The 22,494-nt window shown below is 38.7% G+C and overlaps 12 protein-coding genes across 12 annotated transcripts; 5 read left to right on the forward strand and 7 right to left on the reverse strand.

Annotated features, from left to right (window-relative positions):
* Positions 1-707: 707 nt before the first annotated feature.
* ura5 (orotate phosphoribosyltransferase Ura5) lies at positions 708-1,355 on the reverse strand (the record flags this gene model as incomplete). Its single annotated transcript, XM_056180110.1, has 1 exon — positions 708-1,355. The coding sequence occupies one exon, from the start codon at positions 1,353-1,355 to the stop codon at positions 708-710; it is 648 nt and encodes a 215-aa protein (XP_056037242.1).
* Positions 1,356-1,599: 244 nt separating this feature from the next.
* arg6 (acetylglutamate synthase Arg6) lies at positions 1,600-3,087 on the reverse strand (the record flags this gene model as incomplete). The annotated part of the gene is made up of 1 exon (XM_056180111.1): positions 1,600-3,087. One exon carries the CDS (start codon positions 3,085-3,087, stop codon positions 1,600-1,602), a length of 1,488 nt encoding a protein of 495 aa, XP_056037235.1.
* Positions 3,088-3,356: 269 nt separating this feature from the next.
* Positions 3,357-3,908, forward strand: psf2 (GINS complex subunit Psf2; the record flags this gene model as incomplete). The annotated part of the gene is made up of 1 exon (XM_056180112.1): positions 3,357-3,908. The coding sequence occupies one exon, from the start codon at positions 3,357-3,359 to the stop codon at positions 3,906-3,908; it is 552 nt and encodes a 183-aa protein (XP_056037236.1).
* A 141-nt stretch (positions 3,909-4,049) lies between these two features.
* nbl1 (Borealin-like protein Nbl1) lies at positions 4,050-4,702 on the reverse strand (the record flags this gene model as incomplete). Its single annotated transcript, XM_056180113.1, has 3 exons — positions 4,050-4,185; positions 4,234-4,402; positions 4,591-4,702. 3 exons carry the CDS (start codon positions 4,700-4,702, stop codon positions 4,050-4,052), a joined length of 417 nt encoding a protein of 138 aa, XP_056035196.1.
* An 849-nt stretch (positions 4,703-5,551) lies between these two features.
* Positions 5,552-6,892, forward strand: SOMG_01321 (CCAAT-binding factor complex subunit Php2; the record flags this gene model as incomplete). Its single annotated transcript, XM_056180114.1, has 1 exon — positions 5,552-6,892. The coding sequence occupies one exon, from the start codon at positions 5,552-5,554 to the stop codon at positions 6,890-6,892; it is 1,341 nt and encodes a 446-aa protein (XP_056035195.1).
* Positions 6,807-7,638, reverse strand: tps0 (mitochondrial outer membrane protein, TspO/MBR-related, implicated in lipid/sterol transport, tspO; the record flags this gene model as incomplete). The annotated part of the gene is made up of 2 exons (XM_056180115.1): positions 6,807-6,833; positions 7,171-7,638. The coding sequence occupies 2 exons, from the start codon at positions 7,636-7,638 to the stop codon at positions 6,807-6,809; spliced, it is 495 nt and encodes a 164-aa protein (XP_056035064.1).
* Positions 7,639-8,431: 793 nt separating this feature from the next.
* On the forward strand, positions 8,432-9,309 carry hob3 (BAR adaptor protein Hob3; the record flags this gene model as incomplete). The annotated part of the gene is made up of 2 exons (XM_056180116.1): positions 8,432-8,521; positions 8,566-9,309. 2 exons carry the CDS (start codon positions 8,432-8,434, stop codon positions 9,307-9,309), a joined length of 834 nt encoding a protein of 277 aa, XP_056035193.1.
* Positions 9,310-9,911: 602 nt separating this feature from the next.
* pir2 (MTREC (exosome adaptor) complex zf-C2H2 type zinc finger subunit Pir2) lies at positions 9,912-11,884 on the reverse strand (the record flags this gene model as incomplete). Its single annotated transcript, XM_056180117.1, has 4 exons — positions 9,912-11,526; positions 11,575-11,605; positions 11,656-11,778; positions 11,833-11,884. 4 exons carry the CDS (start codon positions 11,882-11,884, stop codon positions 9,912-9,914), a joined length of 1,821 nt encoding a protein of 606 aa, XP_056035071.1.
* A 345-nt stretch (positions 11,885-12,229) lies between these two features.
* pex5 (peroxisomal targeting signal receptor Pex5) lies at positions 12,230-14,077 on the reverse strand (the record flags this gene model as incomplete). Its single annotated transcript, XM_056180118.1, has 1 exon — positions 12,230-14,077. The coding sequence occupies one exon, from the start codon at positions 14,075-14,077 to the stop codon at positions 12,230-12,232; it is 1,848 nt and encodes a 615-aa protein (XP_056035199.1).
* Positions 14,078-15,219: 1,142 nt separating this feature from the next.
* Positions 15,220-18,297, forward strand: ppk31 (serine/threonine protein kinase Ppk31; the record flags this gene model as incomplete). The annotated part of the gene is made up of 2 exons (XM_056180119.1): positions 15,220-16,340; positions 16,377-18,297. 2 exons carry the CDS (start codon positions 15,220-15,222, stop codon positions 18,295-18,297), a joined length of 3,042 nt encoding a protein of 1,013 aa, XP_056035198.1.
* Positions 18,298-18,692: 395 nt separating this feature from the next.
* Positions 18,693-20,162, forward strand: npp1 (nucleotide pyrophosphatase Npp1; the record flags this gene model as incomplete). The annotated part of the gene is made up of 1 exon (XM_056180120.1): positions 18,693-20,162. One exon carries the CDS (start codon positions 18,693-18,695, stop codon positions 20,160-20,162), a length of 1,470 nt encoding a protein of 489 aa, XP_056035197.1.
* A 95-nt stretch (positions 20,163-20,257) lies between these two features.
* Positions 20,258-22,015, reverse strand: hac1 (2-hydroxyacyl-CoA lyase Hac1; the record flags this gene model as incomplete). The annotated part of the gene is made up of 2 exons (XM_056180121.1): positions 20,258-20,302; positions 20,357-22,015. The coding sequence occupies 2 exons, from the start codon at positions 22,013-22,015 to the stop codon at positions 20,258-20,260; spliced, it is 1,704 nt and encodes a 567-aa protein (XP_056035202.1).
* Positions 22,016-22,494: the final 479 nt, after the last annotated feature.

A 22,494-nucleotide genomic window follows, 5' to 3' on the forward strand; every position in this document is an offset into this window, starting at 1 on the left:
AAATTTGTGGTGTTGGGGATCTGGAGAAAATAGAATTCTATAAGGCAAGGGGAATAATGATTTTGAGTAAAATTACCACAAGACACATTGTAACCTGTCTCTATAAGAAAATGTACTAGGAATTGAAATATGCAAAAAAAAATAAAGGAAAAGTTGGAAAGAATCGCTTGTTTGAAAGATTCCTGAAGCAGCTTTTCTCAATCATAATAATGTCTACCATAGCGAGTACAGTTTTGTAGCTCACCATCATACTGAAATAATTATAGAAATGTTTTTCATTTTGTTTTTCTATATTAACCACTATATCAAAATCAATTTCTCCAAAAAATCAACCCTGTCTTTGCTGCTTTTCTTATACTTTAACATAAACATCTTAGAAATAGAATATAACACGAGAGAGGATTATGTGAAAACAATTTTTTGTAGAGCAAGGATAAGTTTTAAAAAGTAGCCTAATCAAATACAAGCATCTATAAGGCGCCTTTTGTCGTAAATTATTGTTTCAATGGAACAGAGGCACAGCAAAACTGTACTTTTCATTCCCCATTGGTTGCCGTTATTAGACAACAACGATATGTTGGCATAATGTCCAAAAAGTAAACAAAAATACATATACACTTTCAATCGGCTTTTGCTTTCCGACCGCCTCCATACAATTGTTAGCGCCAGCGAAGACACAGTAACTTTTGTTTCGTCTACAAACGTTTTTACTTAGCCTGGTATTGTCCACGGTAAGCGTCCATCGCATTGGACTCCTTCGCCGATAATTCAGCCTTTGTAAACTCAACAATGTCATCCAAAGTCAAAATGGAAGAAATAGGAACCTTGTACTCATTTTTCAACTTTCCAATTGTGCTTTCGTTTACGGCAGGATCTACACGTTCTTGTCTATCCAACAAAAGGACAATACCAGCTAAATGAACACGCTTAGGTTCTAAGAATGAGATGGCTTCCCGAATAGCAGTTCCAGCTGTAATCACATCGTCTAGGAGCAAGACGCGCTTTCCTTCCATCTCTGCACCAACAAGGTTTCCACCTTCACCATGGGTTTTGGCCTCCTTTCTGTTGTATGCAAAGCCGTAACTCTTGCCAGTCTTCTCGTACAACTTGGCGGCAGTTACTGCGGCCAAAGAAATTCCTTTATAAGCGGGACCAAATAAAACATCAAATTCAACATTCATGAAAATAATTGTTTCTGCGTATGAGTTTGCCAGTGCACTCAAATCAGCCCCATGAGTAAAATTTCCAGAATTGAAGAAATAAGGAGATTGACGTCCAGATTTTAGCGTAAAAGTGCCAAATTTAAGCACTTGCTTTTCCATAGCACGATGCAAAAGATCAGATTTGTAAGACATCTTCCTTCTCTATTGTTTTTTCTTTGGAACTGTACGTGTGCACTGGTAAGGAGGTGTTGCTACACCAATGTTCCAACACCGTCGGAGGGGCATGTCAAAATTGAGGTCTAGAAAGAAAACCATAGAACACATTTAAAGAACCATAGTTTTACAAATATATTCTGGTATCATTACAGCAAAAATTTGCAAATCCAATTGTTGCATAAAAGTGCGTTCTACATATTCAACCTCCATTTAAACAAAGTTAATCGTTTAACCAAGTTGGCTGGATCCGATCTATAATACTCAGATAATGTCTGATATGGTCAAGACTTTTTACTTGGGTATCTCCAGTCCAAAATAATCTCCAAGGCGTTTTTGGTGACTTCAAAGAGCCAATGCTTCTTTCAAAGTACCATTTGTTCACTGGGTTGTCCAATCTAGATCTCCAAATCAATTCTTTAGGGAATAAATCTACCATTGCGTTGAATAGGACATCGGATATTGCAGCAGAGCCTTGCGCATTTTTCGACACAGCCAATTTATCAAGATAAGGAACTTTTGTTTTCCCATTATTAGCTTCTTCGTAAGTAACAATGGCAGTACCGGCGTAATCGCCAGCAATAATGATTGCAGCAAGTGAATTTTTCAAACGTTTCAAATAGGCTTCCATATCCAATGTGCGACTAAAAGAATCATTAATCAACGTCCACACCCTTTCCCAGGAAATAGAACCATCAGTAATACACTCAGGTCCCATATATGTATATACGGCAACACCACCTCGAAGTAAAGTAGTCTTCGTAACAGGCGATCGATCTCGAGGTAAAGAGCAAGAGAAAATGGATCTTTCAGTTAAAACATTGTGAATTAACGGGTTTCGATTCATCGAAGAATTCGTTAGCATAGCTTCAGTTGGAGTAGTAACAATGGCGGAGGCCTCTTTGGATAACACCTTCAGGCACCGCTGAGCCAAAAATAGATTTTTGATGTGATGTTTCGGTAGTGATTTTCTCAATTCCTCGTATTCTTGAGCAAGATTAATCAATACATGACTCGACCCTTGGGGCCGTTGAGCACAAGGCATACCGCCCACTTTATCAAGAATAATTAGTCGATCGACTGTACAACCATCTTCTGGCTTGTGCAAACTTTTCGTCAGACCATAAATAATTTCGTCTCCATCCATACTAATCTCTTTCAGATTTGGCATAAATGCTGAGCTTGGAATAATCGGTGTATAATCAGATGTTAACGAACGATAGACGGAATCAATGTCTTCAAGGTGTGCGCCATTGGGACCCAATTGACAAATGGAAGAATACAGTGGCTTGGTTAATACGCCGGCCTTGGAAAAGATGTCCGAGACACGCATAACCCGGTTCTGTTGAGAATAAAGGGAGTTGAGCATGGTCCATTGTGATTGCTTTTCTTCTGGTAATCTGAATTTGGCTGTTATACCCAAGTCAAATCCGGTAGGAACAATTAGAGAATGTATACCAAGGCGGGTAAGTCCGTAAATGCTTCTACCAATGCCAAACAAAGTTTCATCGTTGAGCGAGTCTACATCGGCAATCTTTGCAATTGCTATCCGTTTTTGAAGGCCATATGATAATCCATTATCTAACAATTTGGAAGAGGCATAATCAAACCGAAGAGGAGCGTACTTTTGCAAAAACCCTTTCGTCGACCTCTTATTAGGGACTGATTTGAGAATCCAAATTAAGTCCTGCAAGAAAGAAGGGTTTTGCATTCGCGATTATTGTTTCATAAAAATGCAAATGAAAAAACCCAAATAAAAACTATGTGATGAAAGGGAAAAATTTGGAAACGTGTTGGCACTTAGCACTCCAGTCATAACAAGCGTCTACTACACCAAAACAATAAAGAAAGTTACACGGTTAAAAAACCAAAGGAAAATTAAACTTATTTAAGCATATCATTCATTTTAAATAAAAAAGAAAAGATACATATTGACTTTGTATACAAAAGTATTAATTGGGGAGTAAAAAAACCGAAACTATGGCCTTACCCAGGGAATTGGAGGCGACGTTTTCACCAGAAGAGGTAGAGTTTTTAGCAGGAAATGAATACACTGATATTGTTCCTTTAGAGACTATGGATCAGTTACCTCTAGTAAGCGCAACTATACCCATCATGAAGCCGCCAAGAAAGTGCAGGGTTCCATTATGGCTAGCCTTGGAATTAAAAAGACAGCATCGTGCCAGAATAGTGCCTCCAGAATGGCTGGACCTTTCGAATTTGCAAAGCCTACAGGAACAAGAAATGGAAATAGATATGTTTTCTAAAATGCCATTTCGATGGTTGGAAACTGGGCATTTACTTTTGAAAGCTTGCCCCGATGACATTGAAGATGTGGAGGAAGTTCGACGAATTCTTTTGACAATCCGAGAAGCGAGACAGAGCAAGGCAAGGGCAGGTTTGGAAGCGGTAAACGAAGTTCAACTTGCTCTGGATAATTTGGGAGCTATGGAAATAAATGAGATTCGGCCGTTATTCCGAGAAACGATGAATCGTATGCGAAAAATTGTTCAGGTTTCAGAGGAAGAATAAATGCAACCGGGCATGAAGGGAACATTGAAATGTGTATGATGGAATCAGCATTTAGCAAAAATAGATATCATAAATGAAGGAAAATGCATGAAATGTGAAATGAGGCAAGAAGAGACAATGAAATGTAATTGTAAGGGACGGCTACGAGTCCTGAGTAGAGGCTTTTTGCTTCATCACTCGCATAGGAGTAGGGGTCTTGGAAGGACTTGCTTTTGCGGAATTCGGTTTCCGTTTCGACATGGATAATTCTTCGAGTTTATAGAATTCTTGAATCCGACTGCAAGGGAAGTTAGGAAACAGATATCAAAAAGCATGTGAAACGTACGTTCGCCAAGGAGTGACGGGTGTATTGGATGACAAAAAGGGTTGAAAATCACGAAGTTTCATATTTCTTTGAGCACGGGGGATAGAAGCCACACGCATTTCTCCCCTCATGCGTATGGTAGAAGCCAGCAAACCTGCATTGGATCGCAATCGTCGAATTTTATCGGACACTAGATAGTACTTTGTTAATAATATGTTGTTTGAATGAAGAAAAAAATAAAAAATAAAAATAAAATCTCCAAACCCTCTGCCCTACAATAAAACACAGAAATGTCAAGAGAATTGATTTTGGGAGGCTTTGGGAGGCTTTGGAAAAAAAAAAGAAAATAAGATTGGAAGAAAGAACCAAGTTTCATACATTCAAAAGCAAGATTTTCAAGGATATCCGTTTTGCGTTCCTGCAAAATACGTTGTCGAACCTGACGGTGCTTGGATTCCCCAATCTCTTCGACCCTTTTTCGTTTATTCATGAAGCTACTTGAAAAAATCAATCAAGCAAGGAAACTGTTGATAGCTTCCTTAGAATTCAATCAAGATGAGGTACGCGTAGTGGTTGTATTTGAGAAGCAACATAAACAATCCGTTTTACCTGGGTAACATGTTCCTTGTCCATGTAAACAAACGAGCATTTGTAAAGAAGAGAAAGAACATGCAGGGAGGATAAAAGAGATGACTTTTCGGTTTAGAAAAATTGCTCTAGAAGCTTTCAGGAAAAAGAGTGCGAGTTTGCACGTCCTCGAGGTTTCATTGAAATTTTCCCAGATTGCTAGCATTCAATGGAGAAAGAAAGTAAATAATAAATAATAAATAAATACAAATTTCTCGCCATAGAATCATTAATGACTTGATGGCTTTAGCGATCCAAATATGACTTAAGTTGCAAATTCGAATTTGTTTCCTCTTTCCTCTTTTCATACAACCACATAAACTATTATAAAACAATCCTTTTCTTTTCTCCTATTTATCCTAGCAAATTCCTCCAAAACTACAATGAGTATTTTAGCTTTTTTTTTGCGTATTTTTTCTGGCTGTAAACAAAGAATGTAAATAAACAATAAATATAGAGACTCCTTCCGCTTCCTTGCATTTCTTTATCCATATTTCGGTAACGAAACAACCCCCACAATATAAGCTAAAGATGTTTACGGCGACTCCGTATTTAAAGTGTCCATTGGTAGGCAATACGGCTACACAACCAACCAACTGTACAGTCGAAAGTCTACTTGCTTCAACGACCAACCACAACAGAAGGCGAAGAACTTACTATAACCTCTCGAAACGATTGTCCTTCCATTGCAAACACTCGTCTTGTTAACCCAATGAATCCATACGAGCCCGTAGAGGGATTGTATGTGAATGCTAAACAATATCATCGTATTCTGAAAAGGCGAGAAGCCCGTGCTCGTCTGGAGGAGCGTTTGCGTGGATTGCAAACAACGAAAAAGCCATATCTACATGAGTCAAGACACAAACATGCGATGAGACGTCCCCGTGGCCCCGGTGGACGATTCTTGACGGCGGAAAAAGTTTCGCAGCTAAAGGCGCAAGAAGCATTGGAAGCAGGAAAATCAGAAAGCCCTAGTGGTTCCGAAAGTCGTGGCTTGATGGACACACTCGATTCAACCCCTACAGGTGCTACAAGCAACGAATTTCTAACCACCAACGAGACTGGCGATGACAGTCCTTCTACTCTTTCCTCGCAAGTCCCTATCAATACTGCTGGCGGCTCGGCAGGGTTGGATATAACACGTTCTAAGGAAGAGACTCAACAGAATCCTTCGATTTTTGGTGGTGCTTCAACTGCGAATTCGAATCTTCATCCCATTTCTGCCAATCCAAATACTAATGCTCATACTCATTCTGGTGCCCTAGATCCGAAACGAAATAGTGCTACCTCATCTGCTGCTCTTCCCGCCCATGCGTCTACTGGCCCTACAAGCATTGGTCATTCTGGTAACTCTGTGAATCCTCAGATTCATACTCCTTCTGCAATTACCAACAGTAAGCATCATCGACAACCCGACCCTTCGTCGAATGCTTCTACTTTGTCTGGCAATGAAAATTTACAACTTCGGACGGCTAATCCCTCCACTGTTTCCGATTCTCTTTCCGTAAATGGTTCCGGTGTAGATCTCAATTTGTCGAATCCAATGGTCTTACAACTGGATCCTTCAAATCTGTTGCATGCTCCTCCTTCCAACCAAAACTCACCTCGTTCACCCTTCTTCCCTTCCTCAACTACCGCTGAAGGTAGTAGACCTTCGCCATCCGTCGCTAATCATCACCATACTACCGTCAGCAATCCCGATTACCGAAGCCTACCTACTACAACCCATCCTAACGATGTTTTTCACAGAAACGCTACTCAAACTTACCACACTACTCCTAGTTCCGAATTGACCGGACCAAATGGCGATTCATTTGCAGATTTAGATGTATACCAAACAGATGATCCTGTAACGAATAGTCTTATTCAATCTCACAATCCCATGGGCCCAATTGGAGATTTAAGCGACCCAAGCGCCGCCCATGGCTCCGGGATTCCAAACTTGAGCAGTCATCATATGGGTCATCTTAATTTAACAGACAATGACCAAAATTCTATAATTATTGATCAGCAACCATACACTTCCCATGATTCCGCCAATGCTCATCCCTAAAATGCTTGACGGTCAATGGTTTTTTTTTGGCATATTCCTTTCGTTGTTTTGACCCCTTCTTTCATAAACTATTGAAAAATACCCCCACTTTCTTAGATCTTAGCAAAACCGTTCTCCGAACGACAGAAAAGAACAAGAGACCTTATAAAAAACTGCATGCTAGCAAGGCTAGTAATGATACGAGTAAATTCACCATATAAATCAATTCGTCGCATCCTCAGAGAATGAGCACGGCGGTTCACTGTTTCTATATCGTTTCATTAAACTTTCATACTTACCAAATAACCAGCATATCCCAACCAAGCTAGGTAAGGAATAAGTATCTTGGATGCAGTTGGAGCGATCGGCCACCATGTCTTGACCAGCCAGCCTACCATACCCGTCAATGCTCCAATGTTGACGAGGGCGAGTTTTGGTTTCCCGTACAAGAAGAGTGGCATCCACGCAACATTAAGCGCCAATTGGGTTAGATACAAAGCCGCACCTTTGCGACCGGCATTGGTAATCAGCAGGGGATCCGCTCGGTAAGCCAAATGCGAGGCATAACCCATAGCAAAATATAAAGCTGTCCAAACGGGGCCAAAAAGGTAAGCGGGTGGGTGAAATCTTGGCTTCCTGCTTTTATTATAGATGTCAACGCTCTTTTTATTGACGCTCGCCGTTAACCATCCGAATGCAGTAGGCACAAGACCGGCGGTCCACCAGGTTTGCGAAATGCTCGTAAAAATTTTATAATTCAAGTCCATAATCGTGTACTTTATTAAACTAATTCTTTGGTTAATCCACTGCGGGTGATCGAACCATCTCTGTAGAAGGAGAATCCAAATGCATCTATTACATACCAATGAATTCGTTATAAAATGTCGTTACAAATGAATTGATTTCTTGATGTTTGCAGAAGGTATCTTTCCCAAGCACCTGAAGGATGTTATATAAATAACAATTCAGCTAAAGTTTCACCATTGCGTCATAAACGCACAATGATTTCAAAGCAAACATGGCAAGTAAAAAAAAATGGAAAGGGAATGTATAACATAGGCATGACTATAATAGTAACCCTGTGTTAAATATATAGTGCTGGTTTATAGAAGAATGAAAGGAAGCATGTTCGAAGCTTTGATTTGCCTTGCCCCAACCAACCTTTGAGATTTCGAGCGGCTTGTCATGATACAATTGACTGAATCCAACGTATGCATTATGAAAAGGAATATTATTCTTCAAATACTCTTCCTCATTCCCACAGGAGAGAACAACTTTGATGGGAACAATTGGCCGACAAAGTGTCTATCGAAATTGGCAAAGTAATTGAAAATATCAGATACCGACATGCACAAAAGTGTTCATAAGAGATGTACGATCATGAGAGGAGCAAGTCTTCTTTCTGTTTTGAAAATTTAAATGATCGTTTCCTCACAATTTCGATCCTTTTTGTTTGTTTACCACTGAATGAGAGGACGACTTCGTTAAAGTAGATATCGCAGGGAAACCAACATGTGAAATCAGAGGAGGTGACATTGGAAGTAGCAAAGGTCTAATCAAATGGAACCAGTGGTTTCAATGCTTCCACTTCCACATTCCAGGATGAGTTGGCATGGATTCAAAAAAGCCGTCAACCGGGCTGGTACCTCGGTAGGTAACTGTTGGAATATAAATGTCTAACGAATTTTTCCTAGGTGATGATGAAAACTGGTCATGTTGAACGTACCGTGGACCGTGAATTTGAAACAGAAGAACGACGCTACCGCACTATGGAAACTGCGGCTAAAAAGCTACAAAAAGAAGCTAAGGGTTATTTGGATGCACTTCGTGCCATGACAGCTTCCCAAACGAGAATTGCTAACACAATTGATGCCTTTTATGGAGACGCCGGTTCCAAAGACGGTGTAAGCGCTTACTATCGGCAAGTAGTCGAAGATTTGGATGCAGACACCGTCAAAGAGCTTGATGGTCCTTTCCGTACTACTGTCTTGGAACCTATTTCAAGGTTCTGTAGCTATTTCCCTGACATCAACGCTGCCATCACCAAACGAAATCATAAATTGCTCGACCATGATGCTATGCGTGCCAAAGTTCAAAAGCTGGTTGATAAGCCTTCTAGTGATCCTTCAAAGCTTCCCCGAACGGAGAAAGATGCAGCTACTGCGAAGGACATATACGAAACTCTTAATAATCAACTCACCACCGAATTACCACAACTGATTAGTCTTCGTGTTCCTTACCTTGACCCAAGCTTTGAAGCCTTGGTCAAAATTCAGCTGCGCTTCTGTCGCGAAGGCTATGAAAAAATGGCTCAAGTTCAGCAGTACTTTGACAGCTCAGTCCGTGAAGACTACTCGAATGGAATGCTTGATGACAAAGTGGAACAGGTTCTCCAGAGCATGCGTGATCTTTCTATCAGTGGTCTAAGCAATAATTAATGTTTTTATTACCTTTTTTCCATATTCCTTTGTCTTTTTTTTTGGTTCCATATATCCTTGTACGTCTTCGCATATGCCGGTAGTTTTAAAAACCTGTTACGATTTGAAATCTGCCTTGATTTCCCAAACTTTGTCTTCGAATATTGTTATGAGCAGGATATTTTTCCATCATTAAAGAATGCACTCAATTTATGTCTTTGCGACACTCCTTTTTGGTGATAAAAGTTGAATATTCAGTTTATTATTTATTTATCACATAAATTTTCACGAGTGCTTCTAATGACTTTTATTTCCTTCTTTTTCTTAATCCTCAGATGTAGAGACATTGCTTGGCCTCTTTTTTACGCACGATTGAGTCTATGATTTGGTATTTACGTTTTAACGCTAAAGGCTTGCATAATCAATCCTTACTGTATTAATAGTTCAATTTTTACTTAGGAAGCTCGTGTATGTGGTTTTTTTATTATTATTTTCATCTTTACCTATTAGTAAAGCATATAAACAAAATTCCATTACTGCTTTTTACTTCTCCCTTAGCATAACGATGTTAAACTCTGAGGCAGTCATTATGTATCTAAGTTCTTTACTCAAACCCAATTTACTCAGTAATCCAATTCAGGAATTTTTTGTGTAGGAGCATCCAAATCCCGGTAATCTTTGTATTGATCACGACGTTCCGAATATGTATCTTGTCGATGATATGGCTTTTGAGATGAGGTATGCTGTAAATCCTCAAACTCAGGACCATTTCTTTTTCGATCATAAGAGTTACCAGGATACGAGATAGAATAATTTTTGTTTGCAAGGTACTGAGCAGCATGAGAAGGACTTACTACCTTGGGATCCATAACCCTTCCTGGATCCAAGACGTAATTCCGCAAACAAATAGCTATCTTTTTCACATGATCTAACCATTCCGGATGCTTTTTGGTAATATGTTTTATAACAAATTTAGGACCCAAAAACAGTTTAGTACAGGCTCCTACGTGGCAACGGTACTTTTGCTCGTCCTCTCTAAGAATTACCGAATCAATTTCGGAATTTACAAAGCTATCCACTGGTAGTGAACCTTTGGATTTTAAGTCGACAGATTCGGGATCAAGCAAACATGCGTAGTCATTCTCTAAATTCGAAAACCAAACTGTTTCTTCCTGAGAGACTTCATTGTTGTCATCATAAGGTTTCCTTGAGTATCCAGCAGGATTATCTTGCAATAAAGCGATTAGACTTGAGTAATTCCTGCACGTCCAAAAATCGAATGTAGCCACTTGACGAAGATACTCCACAAGTATATCACACAACTGAACGTTGTGTATACGTTCTTTTTCTATTTCATCCTCTGTGTCTACCGGAACGGAAAAAACTTTATCTTGTAGTTTTTCAGATATATCCTGCGGTAAGTTGTACATGACAACAAATCTATTCATTGTTTTATACAGAATACTCAAAATTTTTTTGCTTGCATCGTTGGAAGAGGAGATAGAAGGAAGAGAAGCCGGGACACAGTTTCTTGGGAATTTCGGACTTTCGGTTTCTATTGTATAATTCGAGGCTAATTGAACACCGTCAAGGATTTCTTTTGCCCCTTCAATCGCGACGTCTGGCTTTAGATGAACCCAAACAGAGCGTTCGTAGTCCTTTGTAAATTTCATGCGCGAAACTGAGAAATAGTCAATAATGTCAATATTGTCAAACACTTGGTGCATGTTAGCCATTGAGATGCTTGGCAACACGTGTCGAATTAACAAGGTCCTATCTTTTGCTGATTCCCTAGAGTCCATTAAATATTTGAAGTATGGAACCTCCTTTACGAGCGAATCCATATCCGGATTAGTTTCGCTACTCAAGTTTTTTACCTCAGTAGGTATATCCTGGTCATTTGGTAGCTTGAAAGCATCATAATATCCATTTTCAAACTTTTCTAAAAATATGTTATGCATAGATAGTCGGTATGATTTTTCTTTCTCCGAGATTTCACGCAATCGACCCTGAGATTCGTCAAACCAATAAGTGTCTTCAAACCATGCTTCATCGCAGTGATCCAGCACAAAACTTTTAGCAGTTCTAGCATACAGGTCCTGTTTATAGCTATTGTAAGTACCGTGTAAAGATTTGTACAAATCCTCTGTCGTAGAAGAAATCAAATTCTCTTGGCTATACCAACGAATAAAACGCTCATAGGATATAACAGCTTCTTGGCTATATGGGTCATTGATACTATCAGTTGTTAATTTGACTTTGAAAAGAGCTTGCATCATCACGTACCTTCTTGAGGATGAATAATGAGCCCCAGAAACTGCATTTGTTTAGTTAGTTCCTAATCCAAAACGACAATTCAGGTCATACCTCGAGGTCTTTTATCGTAATGCTCGTCTCTGTACGAATCTCTTCCGCTTATGGGCGACCTCTCTCTGTAGGACCCAGCACCATTGTCATACGGAGGGCTCTGTGATCTTTTTCGAATTTTATCTAATATATTAGTTTATAAGTACCAGATAATTGAATCTTCAAGAAATAGCGTACCTCTTCTGAATCGACTAGTCTCTCGATTATCTGTCTGTTCAATATCGCTCATCCTTGAGTTTTTACTTCAATGAAAGCTTCAGAATAAAAATTCGTTTATTCTACGTTAAAATACACAAAAATTACACTCTTTAGCCCAAGACAAGTGTCGAGTAGATGTAGACGCGTTGTCAAATAATTTGCTCGGTGAGAAGATGAGTGACACTGCTATGCTTTCCTTACAGATATTTTGAAATGCACTTATGAACTGTTGAAATGTGGAAATAGGAAATAAATATATAAATAGTAACTATTTTTGATATGCCTTATTTTTGTTGTTTCTTTTAAGAAAGAAAACATAGCAAAAAGAACCATTTCTAGTAAGTAATCTTCTATTGAAAACGAACGTAAAATGTTCTTAATAGTATTCGTCCTCTCCTGTAAAGGATTCTATTTTATTTCTTAGTTCGCTCGTACTAGATCCCGGTTTTGCCAGTGAAGCCAAGCTCATGCTTTGGTATCCCACGAGTAGTACCTTCCGTAGCATATCCCAGAGTTCAGTGCTAGATTCACAGCGAGTTAACACTCCATGTTTGTCTTGAACAATATCAACTGCATCTAAGATATGTTCTGCTGCTTCCTCATAACAACTCATATTTATACATGATATGGAAAGGTTGGACCGTGTGCGAACATACTGAGGCTGTAGCTCCAACGAACGCTTGTAAGCTTGTAATGCCTTTCCTTCTTGATTTGAATTTGTTAACGAGGCTCCCAATTTATTCCACAAAACACAGTTTCTGGGATCGCTTTGGGCCGCTTTCTGAAAGCAATCAGCCGCTTTTGAGAAATCCTCCAAAAGATACATGGTAATTCCCAATCCGGTCTGAGCCTTGTCATCAGCTTTCTTGGATGTTAATAATAAATATATCAAGTCAAGAAAGCAAGCTTGAACAGCTTTTGTATTATCAGGAGCTTTCAATCTTTCAAACTTGTGCTCTATACTGGAAAAACGGCTAGAATATTCAGGATGAGACGTATAAAGCCAGTCGCGCAAACATGCTAAAGCATTTTCTCGCAAACCCTGGTTTACATATGCTACTGCCAAATCCATTTCAGTGTTGGCTTGATTAGAACCCAAATTTTTCGTTTCTATTAAAGATTCGACAACTCGGCTTTCGTTGCCTAGCAAGGTATGAACATATGCAAGAGACTGCCAAGTTTCTAAATGTGAAGGATTTTGCAAAATAGATTTTTCAAGTAAAACTGCGGCTTCGCAAATTGAACCGTTGTTCTTTATTAACATTTGAGCTTTCTCATAAACATTCTCTAGAAAGGGAAGTGTTTCTATTTTTTTTAAATTGGAGTCAAATTGTTCGTCACTAAATACGTCCTCTTTTGCGAGATCATCTTCCTTGTTTATATTTGTATACGAAACTTCCGGTATATCCGTTCCCTGCGTATTTGTAGCTTGTGAGGAAGCATACTGGTTTGACGTACTTTCGTCATTTGTAAAATTATTCAGCTGTTCGTTTTTCTCAGTTAAGTAAGGAAATCTTACCTTTGCTTCTGCATACAACTCTTCCCAGCGTGCTTGATAATCTTCAAGTGACTTCGGATCAAGGCCATTTGCTCGTAGAGTGGTCAACCTGTCTGTCCACAGCTGTTCCAAGGTCAATGGCGCTTGAGAGGGTTGTTTAAGCTTCTCATTCTCTGAATTGATCAATTGTAAGGACGCGTTATTAAATTGTTCCATGAACTCGTTTTCATCGACTTGAGCAGTTTCCAAAGTAGATTGAGTTGAGGGTGCAAACAAAGGCAAATGAGGCGATGAAAAAGGAATCGGCACGGTATCTACCAGTTCATTTCTTGGCTTTATGGCATCACTATTGACTCCGGACGGTAGCTGCTGATGAAATTCAGAACACCATTGTGCTTCGGAGTTTTGACTTTGTCGATTTTTATAGGCTGAAAACTCTTCAGACAAATCTGAATTTAGAGCCAAAGGAGAACTCTTTGCGGTATCATTAAATCGTGAAAAATGCTGATTTTGATTAGATGACTGACTGAAATCTTTCCAACGTTGAAATGCAGAGGACTCCGAAGATGCAAAACTAGGAGCCGCAACAGTAGAGGGATGAAGCGAGTTGCTTAGAGCTTTGGGATGATAAGCCTTTGATTTTAAAGCCCCATCGTGTACGGACAAGTTCAGTTTTCGAACCGGATTTTGCGTTGCTGAACATCCAGGTTGAGAGGAAAACGACATGCTCGTACAAACTATAGAATATCAAAAATTATGTTGAGACGAAAAGTACTTAACCAGAAAGGTGTTTTGGCAAGAGACAGAAAGGCCTACAGATTACCCAAAAAATGGTTTGCAAAAAGCTACGTTTCCGGAACCTTTTCAATAAAGACGAGTCAATTAGTGTATTATAAAGAAGTCCAACAGATACGAATTGAAATCAGGGAATAACAGCAATTTGTTGGAGAATGCCACAGAACGCCGAGTCCTTTCGCAATTTACTCTTTTCAATAAATAGATAAATAAATTTGTTCAAAGTTACTTTCCACAATGTTTAAAACTGACAATTTCCCATTTTTTTACTAGGCTCTTTTGTTTGCTGGTAGTGTGTTGGAGATGTGGGATATTTGGTACTACACAATCAAACTCAATATGGAAATCAGGGAAGTCAAAATTATGAGGGTAAAGAATAAAGAAAATATATTATTTAATACCTTTTTTTAAAGGAAATAGCTAGCACTGGGTAATGATTTTAATTTTAAAAGCTTCTTTATACTTGGGCATACTCTTCTTTGGTTATGTTTTACTATGCTAAGAGATCAAGATCCATAACAAAATGAATTTCATGGTGATTGATGAATTCTCTCCGAAAGTCAGAAATCTGTTAAATATAGAATAAAAATTGACATATAAAAGTATTATGCTAGTCATATCAATAGTAAGATGTCATAAACATGAAACAAACATTATCTCAGTGCTCGCTTTAAAAAACTTAATAGCTCATGAAATCACTGACAGTTAATGGCGATACGTTGGGTGCAATCTGGTTGAGTCATTACTTCTAAGGATGAGGAAACATTGAAAGCATTATAGAAAATCGAAACATTAAAACATTTCCGGAACCTCACTATTGACGCCAATTGAAGAAGTTAGTAAAATTTCGGATTTTTTCATATTCTCTAATTCATATACGGGCTTCATATAACATCGATCTGTTTATCCACTTCATTGTACTTTAATATTCGAAATTACTTTAGCCCATAAGAGGACGAAGGATTTGATTAAGCCAAAAGGATGTTTTGCTTTTCCTTTAGACAAGAAAGGGATTCAGTATTTATTAATTGTCAAATTTCCAGAACCCATTTTTACACTTCAAGTAAATATCCATGACTGTGCCAGAGGAAATGAAAAAAATCCTTCTTCATGAGTTATTACTCAACATCGAAATCAATTCCGAAGGTGATGTACGATATGCCAACTCTGCTTTCTACAGATTTATAGGAAAAACAATAAGTGATCCCTTGCTACAACCGCCTTGTAACTTTTATGATTGTATCACGAAAACGAGCGTTCCTAGAGTCCAACGCGCAATTCAAATGCTTTTTAATGGATCTACTAAAATCACGCATTTTCAAACTTCGCTTCTATGCAGCACTAACATGGCCCCTACTATGTTTATGAATAGCAAAGATTATGAGATATCACCAGACCAGGAAAAAATCGGAGTGAAGCTTGCTTTCCGAGGAATCCTCGTGGATGCTTTAGAAGGTAAAGAATCTAGAATCCTATGGTCTGCCAAATGCTTATATCCAGAACGTTATCATATAAGTCATATGGACTTTGTTTTATTCAACACCCTTGGCATCGGCTCTTTTGTCTTACAGAATTATGTAGAAAGAGCCCATAAAGTTAAATATATGCACTCTCCTCCTCCTGTTTCTCACTTATGTTACTTTTGTGAAAGAAGAATCCCCGATTGGTATTATGAAGTACATACCGATTCTTGTTTGGTATGGAGCGAACTCGTCCAAATTGTATTGGATATACGGAAGCAAATTCAAATAAAGAAGGTAGAGCTGCTCAAGTACAGTCAGTTGCTTCCTCGTGCCACTAGTGTAATTAGTGAGGAGACATACTTAACGTTGCCAATTATTTCAGTTCTGCAGACAAAGTCTGGCAAATATAAACGTTTCCGTTTAAAATCCTGGCATTCCTGTATTAAATTCTTGGATCGTCAACTGATTGCAGCTGAGCAAACGTTTGAAGAACTGGGAAAAAGCACCTTTTTAGTCATCTCTAAAGAGTTGGCTATTGAAATGAAAGAAAAAGTTATGAAAAAGGCCCTTTTACTTTGGAAATTTGACTTTTTGTCCCCCTGTAAAATTCAAAGCTTTTTTCACGAAGTGCATTCTTTGCTTACTTTGAGTCTCAAATATAATCTTAAGCTTTGCAATCATAACATGATACACGGAATAACTTTTCAAGAAGTGAAGCATTTCCTGCTTAGGTACTTGAGAAACTATTTGTGCTTAAATTTGAACAGTATTGATTATGAAATATTTTCCGGTGATACAAAGCTGATTACAACGATTCACAATCAATCACATCGACAAGGCTATAGAGACCCGAATCTTTCTAAGGTTGACTTGATTTTATCAGAATCACGGGTGATACCTGACCAACTTCCTCAATTCAATACGAATAATAACCTAGTTCGTCCCAGTTACGGAAAAAATGGAAGATATTACCATTCTTTTGACGACAGTGACAAATTGAAGGAGATCATCCTGAAAAACCTTAACAAAAAGCTAGCAAGCAAACCAAGGAAAAATTCCTTGGACGATCAAGAAACGCACTCAATTCGCAATTATCAGGAGCTCGTTGAACAACTTTATTTTCCCATTATAGACAACACGACTTCTGCTTTGCGTCTTCCTAAATATAAGGATCTAAAGTTCGGAGACAAAACACCAAGATCACTAAAAGAATTCACCTTCGTAAAAGAAATAAATAGAGGCGCATCTAGTAGGGTTTATTTGGTAAAAAAAAATTCCACTGGAATTTACTATGCACTGAAAGCCATTCCGAAGTCAGGTCTGAATGATATCGACAAGTTGAAAGGGCTTATGTACGAAAAAGCTAATATGGAAATCCAAAAGTACGGATCAAGGATTGTCAAAATATACTATGCATTTGAATCGGAGGGATTCTTTTGCTTGGTTATGGATTTCTTCAACGGTGGTGACTGTCAGACTTTGGTTGAAAAACTTGGATCGCTACCAGAACAATGGGTTCAGAAATATGTAGCCGAACTATTGGAAGCTGTCGAAATTCTTCATAGATTGGACATTATTCATCGTGATATTAAGCCGGCGAATATGCTCATAGACCACAATGGGCATATTCGTTTGGCAGACCTTGGACTGAGTGATAACAAGGACAGAAGAATTGACGGAGATACATTTTATCAAGAAAAGATAAACCAACTAAAAGAGATACCTCATGAAGGAGCAAGAAAGCAACTAATAGAAGTCCTTAACGATCAAGCTAGAAATGAAATAGATTTAACGAAGAGGAAGACAAATGAAGAAGAATTTGATCCTTTTCAACGGCTGATAGATGTCGATTTCGGTAATTTAAACAGAGCCATGTCACAGGTATTTCGAGCACGTCTGAAAGTGAACTTCCCAGGAGAACTAAAAAGCGGAAAAAGCATCATTGGTACTCCTAATTATATGGCGCCTGAAGTTCTTTCGGGAATGGAAAGTCCAATGAGCGACATGTGGGCCATAGGATGTGTATTATTTGAAATGCTGACTGGGAAAATACCATTTCAATCAAATACTATCCAAGGTGTATGGGACCGTATCCAACGAAACGACGTCGGTTGGGCAAACGATAGCGATGAGCAGCATTCATCAGAAGCTATAGATCTTACAAAGAAGCTACTGGAATCAAATCCAGAAAGAAGATTAAGTATAAATGGATTTTCGGAAATAAAGTGCCATCCATTCTTTAACGGCATAGACTGGGATCACTTATATGACGAAAAGGGGCCTTTTGTTCCAAAAACAGATAACATCGAAGATTTAATTTACTTCGAGCGAAGCAATTCCACATCGTTCATCAAGGACCGAATGACGACGAGAAGTCATTATCAAACTAACTTGAATTCGAGTGACCTAGTGCGGAATCATATTGAGCAACACCATATAATTCGTGATTCCTGTACAGGTTTAGAATATGACAGTCAAAATACATATAATGACATAGTTGAGCTGGCTATTCAAGCCTCTTCAGGAATGAATTTGAAAGCCCTTAACTTCTCCAACAAAAATGTACTTTGGGAAATATCTGACGAGCTTCAATTCCCCCAAAGTTCCTCCTATTCCTTTTCCCATCCTAATCCCCAAAATCCAATTAAAAAACCTTTCATGCAATACCAGTTTTTTCATCCAGATTGAGAATTCACTATAACCGGCCTGAAAAATCTGGGAAAGGGAACTTCCTTCATCTGTATAGTTCGGTAGTAGAAGTTCTTCAAGGAAAATAAAATTAGCTTTTTCTCATCATTATGAACCCTTCATCTTCAATTAGATGTTTCAGACGAGAGCGACCAACATACAAACTATTTGTTGACTTCGCTACATGTGTTAGCAGATGGTTGAAAAGTGCTGTGAGTAGTAACTTGGAATAGACTAAAGGCAAACCTTCTTTATAAATTAAACGAGGCTTTATTAAAAGGATATACGTAGAGACGAATTTCAGTGCTGGACTAAACACACAAGGATACACTAAAGTAAACAACAGAAAGCGATCTACTAAGTCCCAAACACCTGGGTGAAGACAGGTTTGGAAAATGCCTGACAGGTTATTCAATAGAAAAAAAGGAAATGCATTTGAAAACTCAGAAGATTTTAGAGAATCAACATCTCGACCTTTATTGAGACGCTATATGTTAGCTGTTGTGGTGTTCTGCATTGTTGCAATTGGCGTCTTCAGGGCAGCTATATCGTCTCATTCCAATAATATTTTATTTCCGAACAAAGGTTCACCCCTTAGCAATGGAACAAACTCCTTCCTTCCTACTGTTATCATGATTTCTTTGGATGGATTTCGAGCAGACTATATGTATCGAGGTCACACACCCAATTTGCTTCAGTTGGCTGAAAGGAACACTCATGCACCATTCATGATACCAGTTTTTCCTAGTATAACGTTTCCTAATCACTACTCTCTAGCGACTGGACTTTATCCCGAAAACCACGGTATGGTTAGTAACAACTTTTACGATCCTATTAGTGGAAAGTATTTTGTAAATACCCGTCCGGAATGCAACAATGATCCATATTGGTGGACGCAGGCAGAACCAATATGGATCAATGCTGAACGACATTCGATTCGTTCTGCTATCCACATGTGGCCGGGAAACGAAGTTGCTCATGATGGGATACGGCCCACTTATTACACATCGTTCAATGCTAGCATAACTCTTAACGAAAAAAAGGATGAACTTCTTCATTGGCTTGATCATACAGACGATACACGACCACAATTGCTTATGTGTTACGTGCCTCACGTTGATTCCGTTGGACATACCTTTGGACCAGATTCGCCGCAGCTCAACCTGATTCTGAAAGAAGTTGACCACATGATTGGTAATTTGCTTGAAGGTCTCAGTAAAAGAAACTTACAAGACGTCGTAAACCTAATATTTGTGAGTGATCATGGTATGGCTCCTACATCAAATGATCGCTTGCTTTGGTTAGATGATCTTTTCAACGTTTCAAAAGTTGAATTTAGAGACGGTTGGCCCTTGGCTGGCTTTCGAAGTGAATCTGAATCAGACGAAACCTATATTGCTGATAGCTTAAAAAATGCAACTTCCAAAGCGTTGCCGGGAACTGAGTATTGGCAATCCTCAACAAAAGAAGAAATACCAGAAAATTTGCATTATTCAAAGAATGATAGAATTGCTCCTGTTTGGATGATACCTGATCCAGGCTGGTCAATCGTCTCCTCTTTAGACCATTCTCCTGATGTTGAGTATGAGCCATATGGCGTTCATGGTTATGATAATAAATCCCCCCTAATGAGAGCTATATTTACTGCATTTGGTCCCGCCTTTGAGCCGTTCAAATCGAAACAGTTAATGCCTTTCCGTAATGTTGAAATTTACGATATAATCTCTTATATATTGAACCTACCGGCCAATATTACCAATAGTTCATTTCATGGTGCCATACCTACCAAGAAATCCTCAAATTCTACGAAAGAATGGTTACTTCACGACATCCAACAAGCGTACGATGAGCTCAAGGCTCGTTAAGTATGCAAAAGGAATGATAAAATCCATATTTTTATTTATATTGTTCACTTTGTTTTAACGACTAAATCCGAAGTTTCCTCGTCAGAGATAGACGATTATAGTTTCGCGTTTAGCTTTTCATCATCCATCCATGCAAAGTTCTATAGCAAAGTTAGCAATCCGTCTTACAAGACATTCTTTAAGGCCAATCATACCAATATTTTGTCCATCTCAGGATCTACCATTACATTAATCAAACACGTAGTCTTCCTTCCCCAAGAATCTTGAATTGCATTCTTCAAATCATTAACATTCGTAACAAAGTAGCCTGTTCCACCGCACGCTTCACAAATTAAATCATATCGAACTGCAGGAGACAGGGCTGTCGTGGGAAGTTTATGATGACTCTTTAATTTCTTAAAATTTGATTCATCCAAACCATGATATACACCGTTGTTATTTATTATGATGATCAAAAGGTCCAAGTTGCTACGAATTGCAGTCTCTAGTTCTATTGCGCTAAATCCAAAAGCACTATCACCTTCTACCGCAACAATTTTATCGTGAGGATTGGCCACTGACGCCGCAATTGAATAGCCAAGACCAACGCCCATGGTAGCCATTGTTCCGCTGTCTAGTCTGCCACGGGGATGAGTTACTTCCAGGATCCTGCGTCCTTTGTCCAAAGTGTTTGCTCCTTCAGAAACCCAGGTTACATTTCTCTGTGTATCTTTCACCAGAGATTTAACAGAATCGTTGATGACAATTAAAGCGCTTTCCATTTGTAAAGGCATATCTTTTTTTAATAACTGCGAGCCTTTAGACTCATTTTTTTTGCGATGCTTTTGAAGCATACTAAGGTAGGAAGATTGTTCATAGCAATAATTCCAGGTTTGTAGAGAATCGATTAAACGAAGTAAAGCCAAGTCGACATCAGACCAAATTCCCAAGGAAACATCACCGCCATTACTACCCAATTCCTCGGCATTAGAGTCTATTTGAATAAATTTTACATCCTTTGACCACCGTGGAGAAAAGCCAAAATGTAGTACCCAATTCAATCGAGCGCCGACCAGTAAAACAACATCAGCATTTTTTAAAGCAGTTGATCTCGAAGATGAAAAGTTTAACCAATGATTCTCTGGTAGTACACCTTTGCCCATTGGAGTTGGTAAGAATGGTATGTGTGTTTTTTCTATAAAGGTCAAAATACTTTCTTCGGCGCGTGCATAAGAAGCGCCTTTTCCAATAACAACCAAAGGCGATTTTGCATTTTTTAAGATTTGTGCAGCCTTCTGAATCCGCGTAGGATCGGGTCCACACTCCAGGGGATGAGGAACACAGGAGAGGGATTTCCAGGAAGACTCTTGAAGTGAGGATTGAATAAAGTCGGCTGGAAGATCAACGTAGCAAGGACCCGGTGTTCCGTTAATAGAAACATGGTACGCCCTATGAATCAATTCTGGAGTCATGGTCGCTGTGGGAGGTCGTAAAGCAAGCTTTGTACTTTGATTTAGATATGCCACTTGATCTAACTCTTGAAATGCTCCCCTGTATCGCTGTGATGTAGCGCTAGAACCAGCCATGAGAAGTAAAGGCCAACGGTTAGCTGAAGCATTGAAAACACCTGCCAAAGCATGCACTACGCCAGGACCACCAACAACTATACAAATACCGGGTGTTTTGGTCAAGTATCCGTAAGCGGAAGCAGCATAAGCTGCACTCTGTTCATTACGAAATCCGATAAAATGAATTCCAGCTTTTTGAATAGCTTCACAGACCTCAATAACAGGAATGCCAACAATACCAAAAACCACTTTGACTTTTAAGTCAAGCAAAGTTCGGGCCACAACATCTGGAAAAGGAACACTCATCGTACAGTATAACTTTGCATACAAAAAGGGCGATAAACACGTCAAAATTTAGCTATTTGGTATAGCAAAACCAATTTAATGGTAAAATACGCTGAAATTAGATTGTTGGAGATAAAATATAATATTTGAAATTAGATACTGTAAATGTGAAGGGAAGGATTTCGACATATACTTGATAAACGAAAAATATTCCAAAAATAAAGTGAAGTTTAATTCGTACAACCACAAGTAATGTTACGTTGTTCAGAGCACATAGTGTTAATACTGGTTGCTACGATAGTGAATTTTCAAAGTTGGAATATGAAAGAAACAGATACAAAGGTTTACAAATTGAGATACATATAAAATGAGAGAATTGAACAATAAAAATACGTAAAAATTCATAAATGTCTAGCTTGACCAAAATACGAGAACCAAAAATTGGGTAAAGTGTTTATGGTACATACACAGAGATCATAGAGATTATAAACTTTATCACT

The sequence above is a fragment of the Schizosaccharomyces osmophilus genome, chromosome 1, assembly GCF_027921745.1.
Source record: "Schizosaccharomyces osmophilus chromosome 1, complete sequence".
Lineage (NCBI taxonomy): Eukaryota > Fungi > Ascomycota > Schizosaccharomycetes > Schizosaccharomycetales > Schizosaccharomycetaceae > Schizosaccharomyces > Schizosaccharomyces osmophilus.